Genomic DNA, 27,108 nt, shown 5'->3' on the forward strand with positions numbered 1-27,108 from the left:
CAAAGAAATAAAGGGCAGCTGCATCAAAGCCAAGATGATGCTGTGTTTTATCTTCATTTATTAGCCTCTTGCCACAGATAACACAGCGGGTTATGCTCACAGGACAGTATTATTTAATAACCAGGATCCAATGAAAAAGCAGCAGAAGAACAGGATCCATGCTGCAGAAGTGTCCATTATAGGAGGAAGGTGTTGTGGTCCAGGTCTGTCGTCCCACGCAGCACATGCAGAGGCAAGACGGACTACACGTTTATTATACACAACACGTGGTGCAGGGCTCGGCCAGGAGTCTGCAGGCGCCTGCACTCTGGTGGCAATTTGAAATCTGAGTTCGGCCATGGGCCACACATTCCCCAAAAGGGCACAATGTCCACTTTCCATGCCAAAAGCCACACATTCCAGGGCAGGTTCTGTCCCAACAGGGCACAATATCCAGCTTTTTGGGCCCAGATTCCCACACTTCAGGGAGGGCCCCTTCAAGACAGGGTGCAATGTCCACTTTTGGCTGCCCAGAGCCACATACTACACAGTGGGCCACACGCAGACCAGGTACAGTGTCCGCCCACACCGCCTTCAAAAGTCGTCATCGTCACAGATGTCCAGGTACACGTCAAACGCTTCCCGGTTGCAGTTGCCGTCAGGAGTGAAGACGTACTTGTGGAAGGTGCCGTCCACGCAGATAGCTGTAAGGGAAAGAGAGGAGGACAACTTAGAATAGCAAAATAATCTCATACCTACCAGCTTCTAATGGCAGATATTGGGAGGGGGAGGTAAAGGGATAGGGAAGATTGGGAGGATGCTGTATGAAGCTAAAAGAAATACTGCAGCAGGCACAAACACCTGAACCTGCCCGGGACACATACTCAACTCAAACTTTGAACCAGCTTAAAGTTGACATAGTAACATGGACACCCTCTGCAGGTTTCCAGTCTAAGTTTTGAACAACCAACAATGCATGACGCTCCAACCAACCATCCCCCAACACCAGTCTAGAGTTCAATCAACCACCACTCGCTACGTCTCCCAAATATTCATCATCAACCCCCCCTTACCCCCCCCCCACACAGCTGGTACTCCTGGAACACTCACTCCCTGTACATGGCCCAGTAGGCTTACGGCACCCTTGTGAAGGACCTCCTTGAAAACCTGATTCTCTCCGGTCATGTTCTATTGGTACTAAATATAACCGTTGATGGTAGTTCCCGCTTTCCATGTGACTAGCCGTGTGACTTCTAACTCCTTCGATGCTCATGACGAGCTGAGCTCGTCATAACCGCGCCCGTTCCGTGGAACGCTCGCACGCTGGTCTGATTCCCCTGCTGTGCTGAACGTTCCATTGGAACGGGCGCGGTCATGACGAGCTCAGCTCGTCATGAGCACCAGAACGCTGTGGCTCATGACGAGCTGACCTCGTCATGAGCATGGGGGTGCTGTACGCGCCCCCCCCCCCGCCCCCCAGCACAGTGGGGAAATATCGCAAGCGGCGAAGGGGCTAAACAACTCTCCATGTAAACTCCGTGTAGGATTGAAAGTCCTCAGCACAGCAACCATGTGCGCCCTGCTCCTTACTTTGTCATTCTCACAGACCAATACATGTTGCTGCTCAGGTGACCAGTCACATGTCCAACTGGAGATGGGCGGCAGGATTTCTGGGTTGCTCAAGAGCAGCCTTCTAGACCCTACTGGCCTGTAGGAATCCATCCAGAGTGAAACACCTGTGAACATTGGTGGCTACAATCACCACATATTGTTTTTACCCCCACGGCCAAAGTTGAGTAAGTTGCCCGTTCTATCTTGTAAAATCTGTGGAGCTGATTCAGAAAGGGAAGCTTACATGCAAATAAACCTAAACATGCACGCTCACTCTTACACTTTGGAGTAGCTTTACTACTTTGAGATACATGTGAAGTTAACCAACAGTGTAGACTTACAGGTCTCAACCCCCTGGAGCAGGAGGGGCCACTGCTGTAGAATGCAAAGTTACTACAGCCAAAAAGGAGCAGCGGTAAGTCCAGCAACACACATTGCCAACCACGGATACTGCAACCTCCTCCCATAGAAAATAATGGAGGCAGAGACTTGTAATTGAACTTTGTAAAGAATAACGGTAAATGTAAGTAATGTTTCCCGACTTTTTAAAAACATTTAAATTAAACTGAATGTAAAAAAATATATATTAAAAAATAAATATTTTAAGTTAAAATATTGTACTAACTCTTTGATTAAAAAATAAACATACATTTAAAAAAAATGAATTTCAAATTGATACATAAACCTTTTTAAAAATGTTAATAAATATGTAAATACAAACATTTTAGTTTAGGCGAAATTTTTTTAATAAATTGTTAAAAAATTTTTATTTAATATATTTAAAAAAAATGGAACAAACATGTAAAAAATAAGTCAAGAGTTTGAAGTTACTACTAGTAACTTTTCACATGTAGGCACAGGTATCCACCAATCGGGACAGAGCTCTCCGCAAATTAACCCCTTGCATGCGGCCGCGATTCTGCGCCTGTGCGGCAAAATCGCAAGCGGGCGGGTTTATGACGGCCCCCAGCCGTCATCAGCACACGAGCGCCGTAGTGCATGATGGCTGGGGGCCGTCATCAGGATGCAAGGGGTTATAGTACAGGAAAAAAGTGTAAAAGTTTGTTAATCTTTTAGAAACACAAAAGAGTATTCTAATTTAAAATATTAATGTCAGGAGGTGTTAGGCAGCGACATTTTGGAACCTAAGGAGCGCAACGCTGATCTCAACTATCTGGAGGATTTGGAGAACAGGTCCCAGGGATCTTATATTAGAATCAAGGTCTTTCCGCTGCAGGCGGATGCAGGTCGCTTGGAGGACTTAGTTCTACGACTCTTTCACCGCATTGTCCCAGAGCTGGAGGAAAGAGACCTTCCTCTTGACCGCACACATAGAGCAGGACGCTCAACTGTTGAAAAAGGACTGGAACCGCATGCGGTCAAAGTGGTTTGACCGTCGGTTCTGGTGTGCTGGGCCACGCAAGAAAGCGGGGGTAGCAATCCTAGTATCCACACACTTCCAGGGCTAGGCCCTTTAAATACACTCTGAAATCACGGGCCACATGCCATCCGTGCAGATCTCCCTCTATCAATACAACTTGACTGTTGCATGCCTTTACGTGCCCAATGATCAACAGGAACCCATTATCCTCCAGGCGGTTGAGATGATTCTCAGCACACCACATATTAAGGTCTTGATAGGGAGGATTTTAACCTGGTACCCGATACCGCCCTAGATTGGACCCCCCTCAGAAGGCTGGCCCAACAGGAGCCCTCACCCAGCAGGGACTCCGGTGGCTAGCATATGTGCGGTTAGTAGAGGCTTGGAGGTCACTACAGCCTTCCATAAAGTTGTACGCCTTTTTCTCAGCTGCGCACCAGTCCTATGCCAGAATAGACTATTCTAGTCTCAGCCTCCCTACTCCCGGCGGTGACACAGGCGGACATCGAGGTTGCTTCCATCTCTGACCATTTTCCTATCCAGCTTACACAGTGCCTTCCCAATAGCAGTCAGGGTTCCAGGTTGTGGCGCCTTAATCTTAAGCTGCAATCCTATAACCCTGCCATTAAAGAAGTTAAGAGAGTAATCATGGACTATATCGCAAACAACGACACACCGCATACATCAATAACAACATTGTGGCACGCCCTTAAAGATTTAGTGACGAGAACCTATATAGCTATAGCGGTGCGGCTCAATGGGGAACGCAGGGTTAAACGTGAGGTGCTAGAGACGCAAGTGAGGGACATGGAGGAGGCGCATGGACGGACAGACTCACACAAGGCACAACAACTGATCGTTGCTAGAAAACAGCTCAGGGCCCTTGACATGGACCAAGCGGAACATGACCTTCTCCGTACGAAGCAGAAATACTATGCAGAGGACAACAAAGCTGGAAGGCTCTAAGCCCAAAGACTACGCACACAGGCGCATGCGCACTGCATACAGGCTGTAGGAGACCAAGACCAGCATCTCTTGACACAAGATACGGACATTGCGGTGGAATTCGGACGGTTCTACGCCTTATTATACAGTGCGGAACCCCTGCTTTCCACACACTGCACCACCTATTTGGAGTAGACCCCCCCTAACAAAACTACTGGAGCCCTCGAGGCAGACATCAATCACTTGTAAAGCGCAACTACTTACCCATGAGGGTCTCAAGGCGCTGAGGGGAGGGGGTGCTGCTACTGCTCGAAGAGCCAGGTCTTGAGGAGTTTTCTGAAGGTAAGCAGGTCTTGGGTCTGCCGCAGGTGGGTAGGGAGGGTGTTCCAGGTCTTGGCGGCGAGGAAGGAGAAGGACCTGCCACCGGAAGTTGCTCGTTGGATGCGGGGGACGGCGGTGAGGGCGAGGCTTGCGGAGCGGAGCTGGTGGGTTGAGGTGTAGAAGCTGAGTCTTCTGTTCAGGTAGGCTGGTACGGCGTTGTGGAGTGCTTTGTGTGCGTGGGTGAGGAGCTTGAAGGTGATCCTCTTGTTGACGGGGGCAGCCAGTGTAGGTCTCTCAGGTGGGGGGTGATGTGGCTGCGGTGAGGGATGTTGAGGATCAGTCGGGCGGAGGCATTTTGGATGCGTTGCAGTCGTTGTAAGTGTTTGGCCGGGATTCCTGCGTAGTGCGTTGCCGTGGTCCAGCCTGCTGCTGACGAGGACTTGGGTCACCGTTCTTCTAGTTTCTGTCAGGATCCACTTGTAGATCCTGCGGAGCATGCGGAGGGTGTTGTAGCAGGAGGAGGAGATGGCGTTGAACTGCTTCGACGTGGAGAGGGAGGAGTCGAGGATGAATCCTAGGTTGCGTGCGTGGTCGGTGCTGTTCCCAGTGTGGTCGGCCACCAGGAGTCATCCCAGGTAGAGGGGATGGGGCCGAGGATGAGGACCTCCGTCTTGTCAGAGTTCAGTTTCAAACGGCTGCTCCTCATCCATTCGGTGACGGCCTTCATTCCCTCATGGTGGTTGGTCTTGGCGGGGTGCGGTTCCTTGGTGAGGGAGAGGATGAGCTGGGTGTCCTCGGCATAGGAGATGATGTTCATAACCATGCAAGAGGTCCTTGAGGTAATAGGGAGGCTTAAAGTGGAAAAGGCCCCTGGACAGGATGGATTCATAGCCGATTTTTATAAAATATTTGTGGAGGAGTTGTCCCCCATGCTGGCCCGGCTATATAATTCCTTTAGTTCCTCGGGCACCCTCACAGAGACCATGAAGTCTAATAGTCTGCTCCGGGCCTCTCAGACGGGGTTCAGTCCTCAGCATGGAACTGAGACTGCCCTTTTGGCAGTGACTGAGGAAGCCAGAGCAGTGCTTGATCGCGGAGGAAAGGCCGCCATCATATTACTTGATCTCAGTGCCGCGTTCGACACGGTAAACCATGCCACTTTATTACAACGACTGAGTGGTTTGGGCGTGTCGGGCGCGGCCCTGGAGTGGCTAGCCTCCTTCCTTGAGGAACGGTTCTTTCAGGTCTTCGAGGGTGAGTCAGTTTCCCCCAAACATCCACTTAGTTGTGGGGTGCCCCAGGGCTCCTCCCTGAGCCCCACTCTTTTTAATGCTTATATGGAACCTCTAGAAGGGATAGTCCAGCCCTTTGGTGTGCGTATTGTCACCTACGCCGACGATACTCAATTGGTGGTCTCTCTTGACCACTCAGAGGGATCGTCTTCCACCTTAGGGCCCTGTCTAGAGGCGGTGGCGAGGTGGATGCAATCTTCCCATCTTAAGCTTAACGGAGAGAAAACTGACATCATGCTGTTGGGCAACCCCTCTCCTTCTTCTTTAACCTCCATCTGGCCCCCCTGTCTTGGCACGCCTCCTCCTCCCAAATCCCAAATAAAGAGCCTGGGAATTTGGTTGGATAAAGCGCTTGACTTTTCAGTCCAGGCCACTAAAACTGCCTCTACATGCATCGGGTTGATGAAGATGCTTCGCAAGGTGCTCCCTCTGCTCCCATTCCAGGCTAGGAGGATCGTGGTTCAGGCCCTGATCCTCTCGCGCCTGGATTATGGAAATGCCCTTTATATAGGAGCCCCGGCAGCAGTGACCCACAGGCTCCAAGTCACACAAAACTGTGCTGCTCGGCTACTGTATAATATTCCCCGCTGGCAGTCAGCCAAGAAAGCCCTGAGAGAACTTCACTGGCTCCCAGTAGCGGCCAGAGTGCAGTTTAAGGCTATGTGCGTTGTGTTCAAGTCTTTTCACCGCACCGGCCCGGCAATTCTGCACCCCATATCTATGCCTTATGTCCCGGCCAGAGCTCTGCGCTCTGGGTCCTTACATCTAGCGACTACCACTAAAATCTCCAAGGCCCGTTGGGGTGGTCGCTCCTTTTCCCATACTGCGACTAAACTGTGGAACTCTCTCCCCCTCTCCCTTCGAGAGAGCAAGGATCTTATGTCTTTCCGAAAGGCTTTAAAGACTCACCTGTTCGCAAAAGCGTGTTAATCTACCCTTAGCCCGCCACTAGCAATCAGTTAAAGCGCTGCGAGGCCTACGGGTAGTTACGCGCTATATAAATTTAATTTTTCATTTCATTTCATTTCATGAAGACGGCTATCATAACGGTCCTACCAAAACCGTGGAAGGATCCTAAGCAACGCGCTTCCTACCGCCCCATATCATTGCTCAATGTGGATGCAAAGATTTTTACGGGGATTCTCGCCAGCAAATTGAGACGGTACATGCCCGGATTAGTAGAGCCTGACTAGTGGGGCTTCATTCCTGGACGCACATGCTGGGACAACACAAAACGTCTCTTTCACCTAATGGATAAAATTAACTGCTCATAGACACCCACACTGTTCTTATCAGTAGACGCCGAAAAAGCGTTCGACTGGGTGCACTGGCCGTTCCTGCAATTGGTGCTGGAGACTATTGGCTTGGCCCCCTCCCCCACCCCCACTTTCGTCAATTAATCTGGGCCAGCTACGCAGAACCGGTGGCACTAGTGCAAGTTAATAAATCGCATTATTCGGGGAAGCATCGGGGTTCAAAGTGAACGCCACCAAATCCAAGCCCTTAATCTCACCATTCCGCAGGACGAGCAATCACGCCTAGCAAAGACATTCCCCTCACACGGGCCACACAGAGAATCTCTTCCCAGGGCATACAACTATTTCTACTATTGACAAATCCCGGTCACATAACCTTTCCACACTGCTGGCCACTGTGCGCTCTCTTATTCAGTCCTGGCACGGGGGTCCCATCTCTTGGTCGGGACGAATAGCAGCCGTAAAAATGTCCCTCCTGTCCAAGATCCTATACCTCGTGCAGGCGATGCCACTACAACCGCCCACCTCCATGATGAAGAAACTTCAATCTTCCTTAGAATCTTTTATCTGGGGCGGTAGGAGAGCCAGAATGGCAGGAAGCGCACATATCTCCTGGTGACTAAGGGTGGCTTGGGTATACCCCAACTGGAAAATAAATATATCAGGCATACTGCTTTTGTCATAACCTTTCATGATAAACAGGTAAGACATAAGGCATACAAGGTAATGTTTCCCAGTGAAGCAATAAGGCCAATGGCCTTTATCATTTGCTTATCACAATAACTAAATCAAGCCCAGTGATTTGCGCTTACGCATTCCAATAAGGCAACCATTGGGCGTAGTCATAAAATGTAAATTATATGCAAAAAGAGCTCGAAAAACAATATGCAGCCTCACATAAGAGGGGTTAACAAGGACTGTCAACGTCAGTCCCCATGGTTTGTTAGAGCAGGTTTCCAACACCAAACAAAACTCTTGCCTACTACAGTAATGTGTGAGAGGCCATCAAATACAATAACTGTCTACAGTCTCTAACACATCATACTACCAACCCACGCTTAAATACCCGCTGGCTTTAACATGCTTTTCACAATAAGCATATCCGGCTTCCTGGACTGGTCATACATTTTCATAACAAACAAGTTAGGACTATGGCCTCGATCACTGACTTGTCATCATAATCACATCAATCCTGCTTTATTGACCATAAGCTTTCCACAAGACAAAACTGCGGGATAAGCATCTCTGTCAGTGGAAGCACACGACATCTGTCCAATCAAATGCTGTAAACAGTAAATCAAAAGGAGGGCGAAGCCAAACCCCGTTCTCTGTAGCACTTCTTAGAGCTCTTATTCTGTTGATTACATAACGCCAGCGACAGTCGCGCTATCAAGCCAGACATACATATTGAATGAAATCTGATTACACATCAGATTTATACAAAATATATGAAACAAGTGTATAACCTTTCTGGGTGCACAAACTCCAAAACAAAAGGTCTACATGAAACTAATGTTAACATGAGACTGACCGCTATTAATAACCTACTGATGGTTTCACGTTTCCGTTCTGAAAAGACAAAGAACACCTTACCACGAAGCCAATATTAAAAGAGAAAATAATTCACTAAATCAATTGGAAACATTACACATGACACCAAGGCTGTATTCATGGGATTAAATGCTCAAAACAACTATAAATGTTGGATGAAATGAACATCAATCTAACCTGAGGATAAAGAATCTAACATCATCAGTGGTTATAAACTGTGTAAACTAAGGACAGGTATTAGTGACAGCAAAAACATAACTTCAAGGGGATAATTATAAAGAAAGACTAAAATAAAGAGAAATGAATGGTTGCAACTTTTAAAAACACTTGACCCAAGAGGGATGGGTGGCCACCGGGATCAAGGGGAGACAAACAATAGGTTATCATGAGAGATGAAAATATAATTGGTTCAATAGATGAGATTATGATCACAACACAAGAAAGATGTTTGTGGAAAATCAATTGTCAAACAAGATGGATAAAGTTGGTGAGGGAATATTAAGAGCAAAATACATATTAAAATTAATCGAGAAAATATTAAAAGCAAACAAAATATTACAATAAATCCAGAAAAATGGGGAGATAATGATAATTGGCATCTTTGAGAGAAAGTTTTTCATAAATTATAATCTATGGAAGATAAAGATTGAAAAGATCACAGAGCTTTCATAAACATTGTGACAGAAAACTTAAACTGACATTTACAAATTGCTGAACATAGATGTAAATATAGCTTATGCTTTTTGATAAAAAGGAATCGTAGAAAGATTACAGCGATTACGTTAGGCCCTTCTATTGGGGAGTATGCTGTGGGACGACAACACACACATACAAATGTTATCCAATGGTGCCGGTGACTTGACCTGCAGTGGGACGCAGTCTGAAAATCTCTTGCAATCACTGTGACACGTACCAAACGAATGCTGATGTAACTTAACATGAGGAGGGACACTGGTGCACTGTCAGAATACCATGAGCAAGTCTAAACGGATTACAGATTTGATAAATGATTTAGTAATTTTAGAACAGGGTTATGCCACAGTTTGTGACATTCTGTTTTTCTTTGCTACTTACAGATTTGCTGATTTTTTATTTTTCCTTTAAAAAGTGATATTAAAGGGTGAGTGGAGACCTTGAAATGCAATGGGACCCTTCATTTAATTATTATTTGAAAAGGATGAGTTGATTAAACAAATGGAATAATTGACCTACCATACCAATTAAGATTTATTTTAAAAACAATACGGATATAAGAAAATGTAACTGCATGAATTTATGGACTAAGAACTTCCTAATCTTTACTTTTGTACTTTCTGTGACATCTTAATCTTTTCCTGTAACCTCCTGAAGGTGTTCCCGGTAACGCTGATGACATGCCCCACAACCTTCAATTGGCACTGCCTGTAGCCCCAGATACCTTGTAGCACTGAAATGGCACTCCCTGCATATTCCCAAAAATACTCCCCACCTATCCCTGTAACCCCCAAAGATATACTGTCAAACCTTCCAATGGCACAATAAATAAACCTCGATGCAAACAACAAGATCGTTCCCTTTTGCTCTCGAAGGTTCTCCATGAAATCTCCAGATAATACTCGCTGTGTAGACCTGATCCCTCTGCTCTCGAACCAGCATAAGCCCCCACCTCCGAGCTAGTCACTGGCTCCCCATCCAGGAAAGATGCCTCTTCAAGCTCCTCACGCACGCCTACTAAGCCCTCCACAAATCTGGATCCACCTACATCAACAACTGCCTGACATTCCACCAGCCAACCAGAGAGCTCCGATCCTCCACCCTCGCCCTGGCCCACATCCGTTGTAGCCGCTGCAGGGGGTCGCTCCTTCTCCTACCTCGCCGCCAAGTCCTGGAACAACCTCCCCCTCTACCTGCGCACCTCCCCACCTCTGAAGGACTTTCGGGAGCAGCTCAAGACATAGTTGTTCAACCACCATTTGCCCTCCGATCCAGGCTCGCGTATCGCTCCAGCGCCTGGAGACCACCGGGGTAACATGCAGCGATTGGACATCCTCTCCTATGCCTTCGACTTGCAACTCATACTCTCCCTCTCGAACAAGAACCCAACACTAAAAGCAAGCTCCATGCCTGCGTTACAGAAGTCACCAACTGAATGAAAGCCGACTGCCTCAAGCTAGACACCGACAGGACAGAAGTAGTGCTCTTTAGCAAAAAAACAACAAAAACAACTCACCGTGGGACTCCGACTGGTGGCCAGCGGAACTTGGATGAACACCCAGCACCCATGCAAGGAATCATGGACTTCAGCAAACTGGGCATGACCGCTCAAGTCAACACCATCACTGCACCGTTTCCACACCCTGAAGAGGCTGAGGAAGAACGCTTCACTGGCTTTTCAATGAGACAACCTACCCTCGTGGGTGATAATGCTTTTCACAGAAAAACACATAACATAACAAGGTCACCCAGGAAGAAACGGGTGCCTGGTCTCCTGCAAATGTAAACGATTATGTATGTGAGCAAGCTTTTGTAGTTTTTCTTTTTTTATAGGAAAGGTGACGTGGTGTCTATCTTAAGCAATGCTTAATTTGTAAAAATAATGTGTGCCAGAGTCCTATCCAGGAGGCCACCAGAGCTTGCACCACCAACTGCAAACGCTAGCGCTGCCAAGGACAGTACCTACACAACTACCACCCGTAACACGGCTACATTTGTGACAATTTATACTGTTCGAGGCCTCCAAGTCTATAAGAATGGCTCGGACGATCGGTATCAGTTGTTTTTAATGTTTATTAAATGAATAAAGAACTGTTGTTCTGCTCCTCTCTAAAGTACACAAAGAGTGCCACCATGTGACAGCTGTCATAATTGCCGGTACTGACAAGTAAGTGCCGGTGCCGAGCACTGGAAGCCACCAGCTCAAATTAAGCACTGAAATCTTAAGTATTTCCAATGTATATTTCCCACCCTTGGAGTACATTCCATCTTTCCATTTTCTCCAGCATGTTGTTCTGTGAATAATGATTCGTAAATAACTTTGTTACAGTGGGTTCAGTTACTGAACGAGCTCAAGTCCTGGGGCAATAAATCTGGATTATAATTTTCACTGTCTGGTATGTGAATCTTTACACACTGCCTGTAAACTCCTGATCGCTCTGACTGAACCTTCTATAATCACCAATGACTCGTGCTGTAACTTTCCACAGGCACTCTCTTCATGCCCCCAACGACACTCTACACACCACATCAGGACACTCATTGTCACTCACCGATAACAGAGTTGACATTCTTCGAGGCGCTCTTCCCAAATGCACAGATGCAGGCTGACTCTGCTGGTACGGTGAAACTGGCCAAGCTCCACTGGGAATCCACGTACTGACCGATCATGGGGCCCACCTTCCCCACACGAGCCAAGCTGCAGAGGAAGAGGAGAGCAGGGTTTCAAAGGATACTAGGCAACCCAAAAGGTTTACATTATTATGCTTTACCAGCATATTTACAAAATGTGCAGAGGTTGAGAATATTTTGGCAAGGAGGCCAGACAGTGTTGAATTAACCGTTATGCACTCTACAGCACCCCTCTGCTACTAATAGAATCCCACTCGTACCAGCAAATATGGCCCGGAGAGCGATCTCTGCCCTGCAAACTAGTCGCACATCTCAGCCTCCTGCAAGCGTCTCTTTAAAGAAATGTGATCAACGCCAGGCATACATTTCTAACCAGAAATGAATAGAGAAAGCTAAATAGTGATAGACTTCACCATGATAGCATGCACTGGCACGTCAAACTCCCCGGCAGAGGAAAAGGAAAGCTTCGTGCAAACAGAGCATTGTTTTCATCATATACAATGAAGTAAATAGTGACATTCAGATCAGCTGTGTCAGTCGCTGCCCACGCCCGACTCTGCCTTGATAAAGATCAGGGAAGGTCTCATTCGGTGCATGACCACCGGCACTCAAGCCTGAGTTCCATGATTTGGGGTGTATATGTTCAAAAAAACATTAGTTACTTACAAGTAATTGTTACGTTAATAAGTATTTATAAAGCGCACATACATCGAATAATTTCTTGGCGCTAGTTTTAGTTCTCCAACCTTTGTTTATGTCAAAGATAATTGCTTCTGATCCGGCCGAAAGCCATGTTGGAGCTACAGAGTAACCCGAAATAACTGGCCTGCCTGAGGAGCATGCACACTGCATCAGAATTAATGAAAAAAGGCCATCACTGGAGTACAAGAAACAAACCAGTAGCTCCTGTTTCCAGCAACAGATCCTTCATAGAGTTATGTGATCCTTTTTAGGCTGAGCCTAGCGCAGCGCGTATACGCTGCTCTAGGAGATGACCTCTTGGAATCGGTCTGCACTTTTCTGAAACTCGTGCGTATGGCTTTTTTGTAGTAATTGTTTTGGCCTTCGCGTTTGTCTTTCAGAAAAACAATATACAATTGGCCTAGAGCTGATACAGGTCCCACCTTTTTTTCAAAATGTTGACTCCCACAGCATCCACCTTAGCAGGAGTGAGCAGCGGTGCGCAGGTGCCATCTGTTTCTAATTAGTGTGCAGCGTTGCGCAAGTGGGCTGTCAGCGGGCCTCAGGCAAAGTATTCAGAGGCCCACATGAAAGGCTAATTCCGTAATCCCCCGACCGAACATTCCGGAGTGAACAAACACTTGGTACAAAAGTCGCCGCACTGCGAGCCGAGCAGCAAAACCGCACGAGTGCTCAGATGAACTCAACCACAATGCAGGTCCCCTGCTCCCACAAACCATGCAGGGCAATGTTTGTTATATCCTTAGGTACGTGGGAAGGCAGGAGGTAAGGCAATGTTTGCCATCCTAACACACATGCATGTGTCAGTTTCCCGACAGTAGTGATTGGAGGAATTTCCATTAATTCACTGAATTCCTCCAGCTAACTGCCTTGCACATCTATTGCAAAACAGTCTTACATGAAGTTCATAGGTCTTGCTGTAGCGGTCACTGAGTGCACTGAACTCCTGCCATGAATATGCAAATCAGTCTTTTGGCAGAATAATTTGGTACATTCTACAAGCAATCACACACCCCTGGGTCTCTGTGCCCCGCCCCCCCCCCCCCCGAGTCTCTGTGCGCCCCCCCTCTGGGTCTCTGCAGCGCAGCCCTGGGTCATCGCGGCGCAGCCCTGGGTCTCTATGGTGCAACTCTATGGTATATTGGGTGCCCCTCAGTGCAACTGGAGTGGTCTATGGCCTCCCTCAGGGTTTCTATTTTGCCTCAGGGTTATGTGTTGAGGCCGCTTGGTGTTACGGTGGCCCTCAGCTTGTGCACGGGGTCGCTGTGGTGATCCGTGCAGTATCATGGTGCCCCTTGACCCATTTATGATGTACCTCTGTGTGTAACCAAGGGTCGATGATGGGTATCTATAGTGCTCCCCGGCTCAACAGGAGCACCTCTGCATGTCAATGGTTCACATCGGTGTCACGCAGGTGCAGCACTTTGTATTTAGGGTATACCACTGGGTACCCACAGAGACTCTCGGTGTATTACGGTGCTCATCTGTCTCTCGATGCTATTCTCACGTACATCATATAAAAGAATTCCTAAGTAACTTGGGAGGAGGCTTGGGCACAGTGGGGGTTTTGGAGCGATGTTTCTGGGTGTCAAGAATGTGTGCATGGAATTAAGCCATGGTTAGATCTGAACTTCCTATTAATCAAATCGATGTTCTCAGCTTACGCAGATCTGCGGTTCAGCTTCGTGTCTTTCAGTGCGAAGATGTGGATGGTCCCCTTGTCACTGGAGGCGCAGAGGAACGACGAGTCGTGGCTGAAATTGATGCTGCAAAACAAGACGGAAATTGTGAGTGAAGCATCCCTGCAGTACCCTCCCCTCACAGCCAGGAACCACATCTACAGGGGTCCTGATTCAATGCCCCCCCCCCCTCACAGCCAGGAATAACATCTAAAGGGGTCCTGATTCAATGTCCCTGGCGTCAACCAACACCCTGGGACAGTCTTTTGTGACTTCATGTCTGGCACAAAAGGCACATCTTCCATTCGGGCCAATTCTTCATATAGCAATTCAATTCAATATTTGGATCGCCAATGAGGCCCACTTAAAAATACGCACAATTATCATATACACACACATTAAAATACGAATTCAGTTCATTGCCATCATAAATAGAATAAAATATGAAACACATTAAATTCCAGTGTAATTGTATTAAAGATCACTAAAACACAGAATGTATAACTATATAACACCGGCAGTATTAAACTCAAAGTAGCCCCTCATCAAAGAAACGTGCCCCTTCATAGCCAGTGCTCAAGGTCTCTGAACACAGGGGAACAATCGATAACACCGAATATGCAAAAGGAGACAGGGATATTCATGAATCGACAAGGGACATACATTTAAATACTTATACGATTTTATAGATATTAGAATTCAATACAATATCCACTTCACAGTAAATCTAGATTAAATAAAGTGGAACGTGCAGCAGCAAAGGATTATACACAAAACAGGTTCCAAGGAGATGAAACATTTGTGACTAAAAACAGTTTTCCCGGGCAATGACGAATAACAGCAAGATATGGTCTTCTTCATACAGCCATGGAGTTGCTTGTGGAAAAGTGCAAGGCTACTGTCGACAGGGACTTTTTATTTCTGTTCATGCTGGTCATCCTTCTAGGTTTTTGTGTTTGTTACCTTAAGATGGACTGTTCTCGTGTTAAATTGCAAGGGCTGTCTGTTTCCTATTCCCACCGGTGTTATCGACCAGTCCTGGCAAACATACAGATAAAGCTAAGATTTCAGATTCTCATGTGTCAGTTCTGAAGAGGGAAAATCGAACTTGTAGAACTTTGCTTAAACAAATATTATGCACTTTTTTTAAACTTTGCACAGTTTGAAGTCCATGAAGTCTGGCAATAAATAAGAGTGAAAATGCTGGAGAAAAATTGTGCAAACACTATTTTTTGCACAATAGTCTCTCAAAACTTTTTTGTACGAAATTCCACCTACAGGCAAACTTTCCAAACTTTCCATCTTCACAACACTAAAGTTGTGAACCTACCACAATTCCATAGGTGTGACCTTAATTGAGCGCACCCCTATTTCTTACTGGTACCTTTGAAGAACATTTCTCTGTGTTATGGATTTTGGTCTCCGTGTTAAACCCTTCAAGCCACAAACCCTTATGGTGTTTCAGTCTTGTATTGCTCACTCCGTTCTGTAATGTTTTGTCTGTCTTCATACCCCCCCTGTGACTTCTTGTAACATCTCCTAATAGCCGTACTGCATGGATGTGTGTGCACCCTCTTTGGTCCCACCATATGTACAAACCACAGCTACCAGGACCCCCCCCCCTCCCACACATCCATCCCCTCCACCCGCGTCTTACCAGTAGAGTGTGGCGGGGTCCGTGCCTCGCCTCAGCTCCACCAGCTTGTCCTTGGTCTGGGTATCGAAGAGTCGTATGAGGGTGCCCTTCCTCGACGCAGATGCTACGACGGTGCCCTGCTGATTGAGGGCAATGCAGGCAATCTCGGTCTGGTGGGCGTTTATAGTGAACGGAGCCGATGAAGTGCCCGGCTTGGTGTTAGATAAATCCTGTGGGAAAACAGAAAACTCCATGTGGTGAGAACCCACAGGAAGGGGGTGCTCGCTCAGCGAGGCCATCATTTCCAAATTAACACATTTAGTAAATGGTTAAACAGGTTTTTAGCACACTGCAAGGAAGCATGCACTCATTCTACCCGACGATGATCCATCGCAATGATTGGTCTACTCCTGACATAAGGAGATCTACACATATGTAAATAAAGACTCATGTATTACAAGGTTGTCAGGATAAGGGGTGAACAGTGTTTGTGTCGGATCTTTGTTGGGACAGAAAAGTCCTTTGCATGGTGACGCATGTACACCGCTGCCCGAGTCTCCAGCATGCAACAACGCCTGAATCCCTGGTGCTCAATTTTGCGGTCATGGGCAAACACAGATCATGCATGTTTGCCACAACATAGGCTTGTCTCACGGATTGCAGTCTTGTTGGACTGGGGGGGAGCATTGAAAGGGCCGCTCTCTTGATGGCAAAAGGCTACTGCCTTTACCAGGAGTTAAGTAAAAGGAGCATGGTGGCATCATGCCGTGCAGTGATCAGTAGAAGTGAACAGCCCTCTTTACAAGTGTCACTGGAGTGAGGCCTACAAGTAAAGTTCCACAGCTGTGTGCCCAACTCACCCTTGGCCCCTTAGTGCTGTGCGGCACGCATGTGGTTGCAGGAGTGCCGGGTGTATGTGTGCCTGTGAGTGGTGCAGTACATGGAAGACTGCGAGTTCCATTTTAGAAGACCCAGGGCTGACTGGAGGAGCATGAGGCGGTAGAGGCATCCCGCCAGATAGATCTGTGAATTGCTGCATTCCTGTGAGCTGGGTGGGACACACACACGCACACACACACACACACACACCCACACACACACACACACACACACACGCACACCCCCACACACCCCTACACACACGCACTGGAGGAAGAAGAGCCTGCTGCGTCGGTCTACCTTCTGGAGTAAGGGCAGAGCGGGGCAGGGAGTGGGCACTTCAAAAGGAAGCAGACTCCCATCATAAACTTTAAAGACTCGGACCCTAAATTGCATTTGGTGTCTGGAAATGGACTATACGAAAAAGGGATCTCGAGGCCCCCAAAGGAGTCAACTGTCATGCAGCCAATCCGGCTGTGCGAGGAGGGGGAGGTCTGAGACTTCTGCCTGTAACCACGGCTGGAGGCTAAGGCCGGACAGTTTCCCATCTGGGTGTGGGGACATCACAGACCACCTGACCCTGGCGCACCAGTGCCGGTCTGCTTGCCAAGACCAGGGAGTCCTGTGGGGAAGAAGAGAGCACTGGAAGGATACTGGAGAGTCAATCCCTGCAGCGAGGTGTGAGGAGACGGTTGGTGCACTGATTAGGCCATCACCTGTGTGCGGTGTGTAAGTCGGTGCCCCCATATGCCAGAGGAGGCTGCCGTGAAGAGGACCCTGCTACTGTGCCGAACGGGCCATTGCCCCAGTGTGGAGAAGGTGTGGTGAGCCTATATGCTAAAGGGTGCCACTGGTAAAAGACATGGATCATAGCTTGGTGGATGCGATTGTAGCAAGGAGAGGCCGACCTGGTGATCCGTGCTGGCCAGAACGAAAAAAAAAGAATTACAACCAGAAGCCGTTGAAGCCCCCCGATCCGTACCTGTGGGGGAAGACCAAAGGAAAAGTACAGTTGCATTCGAGTAGCGCCGAGGACACCCAGCCACGGTCCCTGCAGAGCCACGTATGTGATACTCACGGGAGGCAGCAGCTGCAGCTGCCAGGCACACAAGAGGTAAGTCTAATCGAAGGGCCAGAAGGCCCTGAAGGGGATCTTGGCTGCCAAACAATGGTTTGGCGCTGCAACACTTTTGACTTTTCTAAGAGTCAGAGAGAGACTACCGAGACTCAGACTGCTAGTGGGCCGGACATGAAGGTCGCCTTTAGTGAATGGGAACAAAACCCCATCACTAGTGAGAGAAGAAAGGAACTCATGGACCTGCCTATGAACCACTAGAGCCCTGACCTCAGGAGCTGTGTGTATTGCTTGTGTATGCCATATTTCACTTTATGCATGTATTGAAATACTACTTTTAGTATAAATTACAGTATTTGACTAGACAATATTTTTTTGCTGCTACCGAACATCCTTTGAGCTGTGAACCGGTGTTCACTCTCCTGTATCTACCTTCGTCCGAGAAGCCTTGGTCTGCTTGACCCGTGACACCACTGAGAGTCAAGTGCTGAAGGGGTACTTGGTCAGTTGCTCAGAATCCAAAATAGGTTGGACCCTGGAAATTTAGAAGTAAACGGAATCAACCCCATGGTTGGGCTTTGAAGCTCCTGCTTCTCAGTGGAGAAGTGTGGCTCACAGTGGAGAAGTGTGGCTCACTGGTTAGAGGAGGCAGACCCTGAAGCAGAGGTCAGACCAGGGTTCAATTCCCGGCTCGGCGGGGTCTTGAGCCCAAATGTTCACGGACTCGATAATTCTCGCTTTGGTGCCTACTCGAATCACGGGTTCACACTCTGCAACTCTGGGCAATAGCTTGCTTAATCTCCACTACGGCCCCCCCGCGGCGGGATGCCTGGCTTTCACCTTGGGGATGCCCAGTATGGGTTATCTCACAGGGGAAAAGCCAGGACGGGTTCCCAAAGCAAGCGCCTTGAGACCTTGCGGTGATAAGGCGCTATATAAGAACCTTTGACATGACATGACATGACTTGCCTCATGGCCCCCTGAATGGGGGTCCTGACAATCCTGTAATTAAGAGTTATGCATCATTACTGCGCAACTGAGATTTCTCAAGGAAAAAACATGAAATTCACATGGAGGAAACGGGTCAGAAACAGAAATTTAAAAAAATGCAAAACACTGGATGCGATAGCTCACATTTCTTGTGTTATCTCTCATTTTAAACTCTGAATCTCATAGTAATTTTGGCCCAGAGAAACCCGACAAGGTCCAGTATCTGTACTTACCCGAGGTGAAATTAGTGCCCTGATCTACGTGTAATGAGAGCCATTGAAGGGGGAATTGAACATTATGTAAAGACCAAGCACACAACCGGTGATGGGAGGAGGCTTGCAGTAAGTCTAGCCACTGGAAATTGCTTGGGGTAGCGTTCCAACCTATCATATTTTTGACCACCATGCCACCTCAGATTAAACCCAGCCATATGCAAATCAGTCTTGGTCCTGCTCCAATGGGAACAGTCCAGTCTGAACAGCAAGGCCAGGTCCTCTCTGAACTGTAACACAAGCAACTCAGGACCAGTTTCAACCTGACTGGGCCTCTTCAGTTGAGTGCAGCGTGGTTCCACTAGCATAGCGAGCAGGGGACCCACTTATCGGTATACCCTTGGTCACTTAGGGCTCTACATCAAACACACAAATGTAATGGGAGGATTACTTGCAATACGTTTAACCACTGGAAACCCCTTGGGGTAGTATTCCAACCCATCATTCTTTTGTCCACTGCGCCCCTTCAGAATATACTCAGATAAATGCAAATCCCTCTTGACCCTGCTCCAACAGGAAAAGTCCCACCCAAACTGCCAGGTCAGGTCCTCTGTGAAATGGAACACAAGCAACCAGGACAGCGAGCTTGACGTTACGTCCTACGTGTCCAAGGGTATGCTCAGACATGGGTACCTTGCAAACTGTGGCATAAGATCCAAGGTATACCTCACTGATGAGGTCCAACAAGGTCAAAACTGGTCTACGGTTGCTTGCGTTCCCTTCTGGAGGAGGCATTGCCTGGCAGCGGAGGATGGAAGGTTCCCATAAGGAGCAGGGTCAGTACTGATTGCAAAAGGCATGCCTCTGCTTAGAGTGGCACAGTGGGCAAAACATGATGGGTTGGAATGCTACCTCGAGATACTGGCAGTGGTTCGAGTTTTTGCAAACAACCTCCCATTGCCTCTAGACACTAGGTTGAGATAACAGCCTGGTAATTAACAGGATTTTCTTACTGTGGTGAGGCCAGTTCATTCTCTCAGTAACATCATAGGATGTCAAAAAAATGGCTTTGTAAATTAAGTGTCCAAATATAAGAATTCCAGACTGAGAAAGAAGAGGATTTATTGGAACACAGGTATTGTCTATGAAGAGCTACAACATGATGACAGGTGCGCTCTGAGGGAGATTCATTTACAAAGAATAAACTATCTCCCTGCCTTACTTTCAGGAATTGTTTCTCTTTTCTGCAGTAGCTTTTGATGGCATCTCACTGAATTGTAAGCGGTCGGATCGCTTAAGCATAATTTGTACCATATTCATCATTGGTAATATTCTGACACTGTTGCATAAAAAACATGGCCTCCTGCAACTACAAGTACGGTGATTAGAGAGTAGGCATAGATAGAGGAGGATGGGGGAGGGGTTTTGGGTGGTACTCTGAAAGCCTATTTATACCATCCCAGTTTGGTTGGACAAGGTGTTTTGTTCTCTCTAATCTGGAACGAAGCATTTTTAACCGGGTGCACAGGCCATTGTTGGAACCGAGAGGCTTCTTACACTTGAGGTTGCTACACTCTTATTTGTTGAAATCTCTTCTTAGCTCTTACTTTAGTTAACTAAGATTGTCTGGAGGCGACAGGTGGCTATCACATGGATGGGACAGAGGGCACCAGACATATCATTGTGGCTCCGAGATGTTGGGGAATGGACATTGGCTGAGGAGACACACATGCAACATACGCGTAAGGATGAGCGGCTGCAAGAGGACTTGCTCGCATGGAGAATGATGTGCGCTGTGGGGTCAGTTGGCAGCGATTCCGATGTAACTAGTGCTGAATTGTTCTCCTCTGCGGAATCGGGACCTGAGGACGGGGAGGCAGGGGGTGGGGAGGGGGAGTTGGTGTTGGGGTAATGCCCTGATGACCACGCACAGGTTCCTTAATGTCAGTTTTGTATGATTGCTTTGCTTCCCAAGGATTTGACTCTTGTATCTACTGTTCTATCTGCACCTGCTGGAGTTGTAATGGGGCTATGAAACGTGTACACCTGTATTTTCTTTCTACCAATGCTAATTTTGGGGGGAGGGGATTATGTTGTTCATCTTGCTGGAAAAATAAAGTTTATAAAAAAAAAAAAAAACTAAGATTGTCTGGAAGCCCGGACTTCAGACACAGCGGTCCTAACCAGTTAAAGAGGCCAGATTTGGTTTTACCAAGCACCATGTTCATGTGGCAGAGGCGTAACATAGGCCCTCGCAGCCCCCGCAGTGCGGAGTGGGGCCTAAGCTCCAGGGGGCCCCCTCAGCACAGTTCTGGCCAAAGAGCTACTGACAGAGTCCGGAGGGGGCCCCTCCACGTCCCTTGCAGGGGGGGGCCCTCAAGTTTTGTTACACCAGTGTCATTTGGAAAACACTCTCCACAGCTGGGGGCAGGGGGGCACATCTCTGCTTTAATACATTAGAAGTCTCAATTCACTTATTGATAACTCGCACTGCCCAGTGTGAGGGGTCATTAAGCCTCATGCCAGATCCTAGATCCTAGAGCCCAACAGGACATCAGCTTTCAGATTCTTTGACCCTGGGCTGTACCCAATCTCATCTATACGGGATGATTCAGAGCTGCTGTTTCCTTCTTCAAGAGGACAAAGATATCTTACTGCTCAAGCTCCTTCTTTACCCACAGGCCTTTCTCCAGTCTCACAATCGCAACATCCAAGCTACACTCCTTGGGGTGAACAAGCTTGTGAGGCAGATTTTCCTCCTCTGCTCTCCATGCTTCTGCTGTGCTTCTCAGAGCATACAGGTGATGACACAGGACCTGGGGACTTGTTCCTGGCAGTGCAATGAGCCAGATCGAGCAGACCTCTAAGATAGTTACCCTCACTGGGAGAGACCTGGTGTTATTTTCAGGTCCTGGAACGAAGCCTTGGCAGTGACTGCACTGGTAAACATTCTGATGAGCTGAACAAGATCACCAAGAGCATACAACTGAGCAGGTGTGAATACAAGGGATGCGCCCAGGAGCAATCCGAGTGTTGTGACAGCCGTCTGGATGTAGTCACCGCCAGGCAGGTCTTAAGAAACGAGTCTATGACATGTACCAGGCAGCCGAAGCATTCCCTGTGTCTACTCTATATACATAGCCTGCCGACAAGCCCCTTGCACAGTCATAATATTCTCCAAGTACTTGCCAATCATGGTAGACTGAATCAGTGTCAACAGTTTGTTTGACATTTGCTTTCAGAATTTGGGTGTGTTGGAGACCAATTTAACCGATTTCAGATCTCCGCCTTGTGACTATGGGCCCTCCCAACATGATCATTTTTGGGGCTTCTTTTAATTCAATGCTCTACTCTAAGGAACGTTCAATTCAACAGTCTGCTTTTGTCCTCCCATATGTTTCTACCAACCCTCGAAATTCTTCACTTTAAAACCCTCACTAGCGGAGGAGCCAAGCCGGCGACAAAGATGGCCGCGTAGTGAATCGGCTCCGCCGACTTCACTTCCCTGCGACACTATCCTGACAAACATCCTGTGCCTCGACCATGTCCCCGTCATTAGGAGCAGTTCCGGTCCTTGTAGGTCCCCATTTCGAGCCGTCCCGGTGCTCTGGGGACCGAGCTTCATCGACTGGCGCCTCGGGGCCTTGCCTGGCGAGAAAGCAAGGGCCTCGATTGATTGGCGATACAAAAGGGGATGATGGACGGAGCGTTAGAGCAAATCAAACACTCACACCCAGTCAAAAGATCTGGGTTTAATCCATCACCATTCTTTATCTCACTTCATCACCCCATTTCAGACATGGCTATATGCAAATCAGTCCGACCCTGTGCCTCATGGGAACAGTCCAGCCCGAACTGCCAAGCCATGTCTTCCCTGGACCGGAAACAAGCATCCTGGGACCGGTTTCGGATTCTAGCGCCAAGAAACCGCCTGGTAGTCGTGCGCTTAATAAGTATTTTAATTTCAATTTCAATTCATAATCCTCATCAGCCAGGCTATCTTGAATCCAGTGGCCAAGTGAGCAAGGGACTCACGTCTGAGCATACCCTGCCACACTTAGGGCGAACAAAGCATCCATCATCCATCATCCCCTATTGTATCGCTCGATTGATTGGCAGTGCTGCCCGAGGTGAGCACCCAGCGGGGGCCGAGTTCCGGTCGCTGCAGAGTGTGCCCGGAGAGCTCCAATTACATCGGGGTGTCTGGCCACATTGTGGTGAGGCGGGGCAGAGGAGGTGAGGACGATTTGGGCTCGCCGGGACAGCAGGAGGAAATCTGAGGCCCTGAAGAGGTGCGCGCCGGGGGCCTTGATTGTCTGGTCGGACCGCCCGACGTGCAAATACAGCGGGGGCAGAGGTCCGGCCGCCGCCGGATAGGGACTTGGGACTGAAGTCCCCCTGGGGCACCCGGCCGCATTGGAAGGAGGCAGCGGCGCAGAAGAGCGGGATTGTGAGCCCCGTACCACGACTGCCCTGCTGGAGGTCGGGTCGGGCCGGTCGGGACTGGGCTAGGTGGAGATCGGCCGCAGACCGGTGCAGAGTGAGGATCCCCGGATGGTGGGTGCGAAGCGGCAGAAGAAGAGAGTGAGGTGGGCATTAGATTTAACTGTGGCCCAGTCCTGAGGAGCCCAGTGGAAGTGGTGACCGGGGAGGAGGTGGATACTTTCCCCACTGAGAGAGGGCCTGCTGATGAAAGGGCCTATACGGGTGGCTGCAGCGAGGGAAGAGAGAGACGAAGTTGTCCTGCAGGAGTCCTATGCAGTTCCCTCACTGTGCTACTATTTGAGGCTGGGAGTGCGGAGCGGCAGGAGGGAGCCCCTAAACTGTGTACCGCCGGAGGGGACGAGTGAGTGCCTTCACCGACAAAAGCGGACACTGCACCACCGAACCAACTGGGAATGCCGGAGGTGCATACGCGAAAGACAGACGACGACACCGGGAGGCCCCTGAACAGTGCGACGGGCGCTGATTTCAGAGCGGGAAAGTGGGGGTGAGCCTTGGACCAGGTGACTGCGCAACGCCACAGTAGATACTCAGAGATCGGGGACACCAGGTGGAGACCGGAGCCCTGATCCGGGGTGAGGAGGTCCGCGATATCTGTCGAGGGGGACCAGCGAGGTGAAATGGCGACAAAACCGGAACAGGAGATGCCCCTGCCTCGGTCATCCAAGGCGTCCAGAACTATCCAAACAAACAAGCTGGACGGATACACCCTGCCAAAGGGGTCCCCAGGGGAAACAAGGAAGACCCCGTCGGGGGGAAGGCACCACACAACCCCTCGTCGAGCCAACCTTGACGGATCTCATGGCGGCAATCACTGGAGTACAGACGTCCCTGGGCCAGAAGATGGAGGCCCTAGATAACAAGCTGGACACTGTCACAATTAAGATGGGGCTGATGCGGGCGGATCTTGTGAAGACGAACGAGAAGGTCAAGTCACTCGAGCTCAAGACGACCAGTCTAATTGATGACGTGAGCTTGCTGCAGCAAGAGGTGCGGGATCTTAAGACCTCAAGAACCCTCGCAAACCGCAAGCTGGACGAGTATGAGGGCAGGGCAAGACAACGTCCGCATCCTCGGGGTTCCGGAAAAATCAGACGGTCAAGCGCCGGATCTATTTGTCGAGAACTTAGTCCTCCAACATCTTCAGCCTAAAGGTCTCAGCAACTTTTTTACGGTGGAAAGGGCACACAGGGTCCCGGGGGGTAGGCCCAGGCTGGGGGCACCCCCTTCCCCATGATCGCAAGGGTCCTGAATTTTTGGGACAGGGATGCCATCCTTCAGGCAGCACGCGCCGGGGCTCCCCTGAGGTATGAAAATGCGACTCTCTCCTTTTTCCTGGACTTCACACAAATGGTTCAAAAACAGCGTCAGAGCTTCATATCGGTGCAGAAGAAACAGAGATAAGGAGCTAAAATATGCCATGATGTATCCGGCCCGCCTTCGAGTGGAGCTTAACGGAAAGACCTGGTTCTTCGACAATCCAGAAGTGGCGGCGGACTGGTTGGAAACTACGTACAATGCGGAGACGGAATCCGAGGCCCGGGACGAAGCGGACGAACAATAACGTACCGTGAATCGACGGACAAAAGGGTTTAAATTGTGATATTTTGTGTAAGGGGGGGATGGGAGGGTAGGTAATGGGTTTTTTCCCCTGCCAAGGAACATTGGACCGTTATTATTGTTGAATCCATAGATCAGGGGCGGGGACGATGAGGCGGGGAAGGAGAGGGTTGGCGGGACGGTCCGGGCCCTCCCTCTATTTTCCACCTTTAGTTAGTTGTAGATTGGTGTGGGGGCGACAGGCACACTGCTAGTTGGGGATGAGCGTAAGCTGTATGCAGGGGTGCAGGGTGGGGGAAGGGAGGTTGAGTGTTGGGGGGGGTTTCCTATTCCAGTTTCAATTTGACGCAGAAGTATTGTCGATTTGTTTATCTTTTGGTATAGCATCAGGTGACCTAGACAGGATTTATTGTTACAATGTCTATTGGTAGTAAGGGATTAGGGGTATCCACGCTTAGTTGGAATGTAAATGGCCTGGGAGACAAGATAAAAAGGGGCATGGTGAGCCAGTTGCTCAGGAGACACTCCCCAGATGTGGTGTTGCTACAAGAGACGCATTTGGTCGGTAATCGTATGGCCATACACAGGGGCGGCTACAAATTGGTGGCACATGCCGGCTTCACCACTGGGTCTAGGGGAGTGGGAATATTGACGAAAAACTCCTTTCCACTGGCTATACAGGCCACATGGGCTGATAATCGAGGCAGGTATGTTGCTGTCTCGGGGCTGTGGGAGGGAAGAGTTGTCCCTTTTTTGTCAGTTTATGTCCCACCGGGTCTTCAGACGGATACATATCATGACCTGTGTGCGATCTTCTTGACACTGCCGGTTGGGATACTAATTGTGGGTGGAGACGTTAATGCAGTGATGGACGGTCAAGCGGATATATACCCGGCTCGAACTCTGGCGCCATCTCAGAGGTGGCTGCCGGATTTCGTGGCCACAACAGGCCTTATAGATAGGTGGAGACTGAGGAATCCCAACGGAGTGCACTACACACACACACACACACACACACACACACACACACACACACACACACACACACACACACACACACCTCTGCTGCACACAACTCCTTATCGAGAATTGATTATATACTGGTGCCGGCATCGCAGGCATCCTGGGTTCGGGAGGCACGTCACATGGGTAGGGGGATTTCGGACCACTCACCAGTCTGGCTCAGAGTAGAGGTGGGGCAGCGGGATGCAGGGAGGGTCACCCCCATCACTGCATGGCAATTAAGAGATCCCGACATCAAAAAGGAGGTGCTGCAAGCCACAGAAAGATATTTCCAGAAGAACGTGGGAACAGTGGAGTCGGCTCAGTCATTGTTGAAGGCCTATAAGACGATCATCAGAGGAGAGGTGTTATCACTGGTCTCAGGGAAACGGAAGAAGGGAAGAGCAGAGGTGGCTAAAATTGAGGCAGAATTAGCAATCCTGGAGGGGGAGGAGTCGAGAGACCCCACCCCGATGGAACGCACCGTTTGCGGTTACTCCAAGATGAATATAAATCGCTGGCAAGAGATAGGGCCAAAGTGCAGCACGCGGATACCCAGAGTAGGGTGTATGAACATGGAGACTAAGCAGGGAAGCTTATCGCATGGCTAGAAAAAGGGGAGCGGGCGTCGAGATTGGTACCAGAACGGAATACAGGAGAGTCAGGCAAAGTGACAGATCCACAAGTGATAGCCGAGGAATTTGCTGACTATTATCGTTATAAGTCTGCGAGCAACTATACAGAGGATGAAAACGAGGCAATGATACACAACATCCAGTTGCCTGCATGATCAGAAGAGGACAGGAAATACCTAGACTCCCCCCTCACAAATGACAAAGTGGCGCAGGCCTTTAGGGGTGTTCATTACGGGAAGGCTTCGGGCCCGAACGGTATTCCCAATTAATTGTACAAACTCAACGCGAATAATGTGGCGCCGTTTCTCCGTGCGATGCTCATGGAGAGCAAGGAAAAGGGCCAACTCCCCTACGACCAACGGGTGGCAAACATCGTGGCCATCAATAAGGTCGGTAAGCCTAAGACGCAATGCTCTTCTTATCGGCCGATCTCATTATTAAATGCTGAACCCAAAGTGTTGGCAAAATTGCTGGCGACCAGGCTCGTTAAGGTTATTTCAAATCTGATACACCCTGATCAGTCAGGCTTCATGCCGCGCTGAAATACGGCCCTCAACCTACGACGGTTGCACGGG

The 27,108-nt window shown here is 48.9% G+C and overlaps 1 protein-coding gene across 1 annotated transcript in view; it reads right to left on the minus strand.

The window, feature by feature from the left end:
- Positions 1 to 41: 41 nt before the first annotated feature.
- WDR45 (WD repeat domain 45) overlaps positions 42 to 27,108 on the minus strand; it is a 71,044-nt gene continuing 43,977 nt past the window's right edge. Inside the window, exons 7-10 of the mRNA XM_078664492.1 lie at positions 15,699 to 15,907; positions 14,027 to 14,128; positions 11,582 to 11,727; positions 42 to 683 (exon numbers count right to left, since the gene is read on the minus strand). Coding sequence (XP_078520618.1) covers positions 574 to 683; positions 11,582 to 11,727; positions 14,027 to 14,128; positions 15,699 to 15,907 — 567 coding nt within the window. The 3' untranslated portion in view covers positions 42 to 573. The remainder of the gene's footprint in view (positions 684 to 11,581; positions 11,728 to 14,026; positions 14,129 to 15,698; positions 15,908 to 27,108) is intronic.

The sequence above is a fragment of the Lissotriton helveticus genome, chromosome 10, assembly GCF_964261635.1.
Source record: "Lissotriton helveticus chromosome 10, aLisHel1.1, whole genome shotgun sequence".
NCBI classification, from domain to species: Eukaryota; Metazoa; Chordata; class Amphibia; order Caudata; family Salamandridae; genus Lissotriton; species Lissotriton helveticus.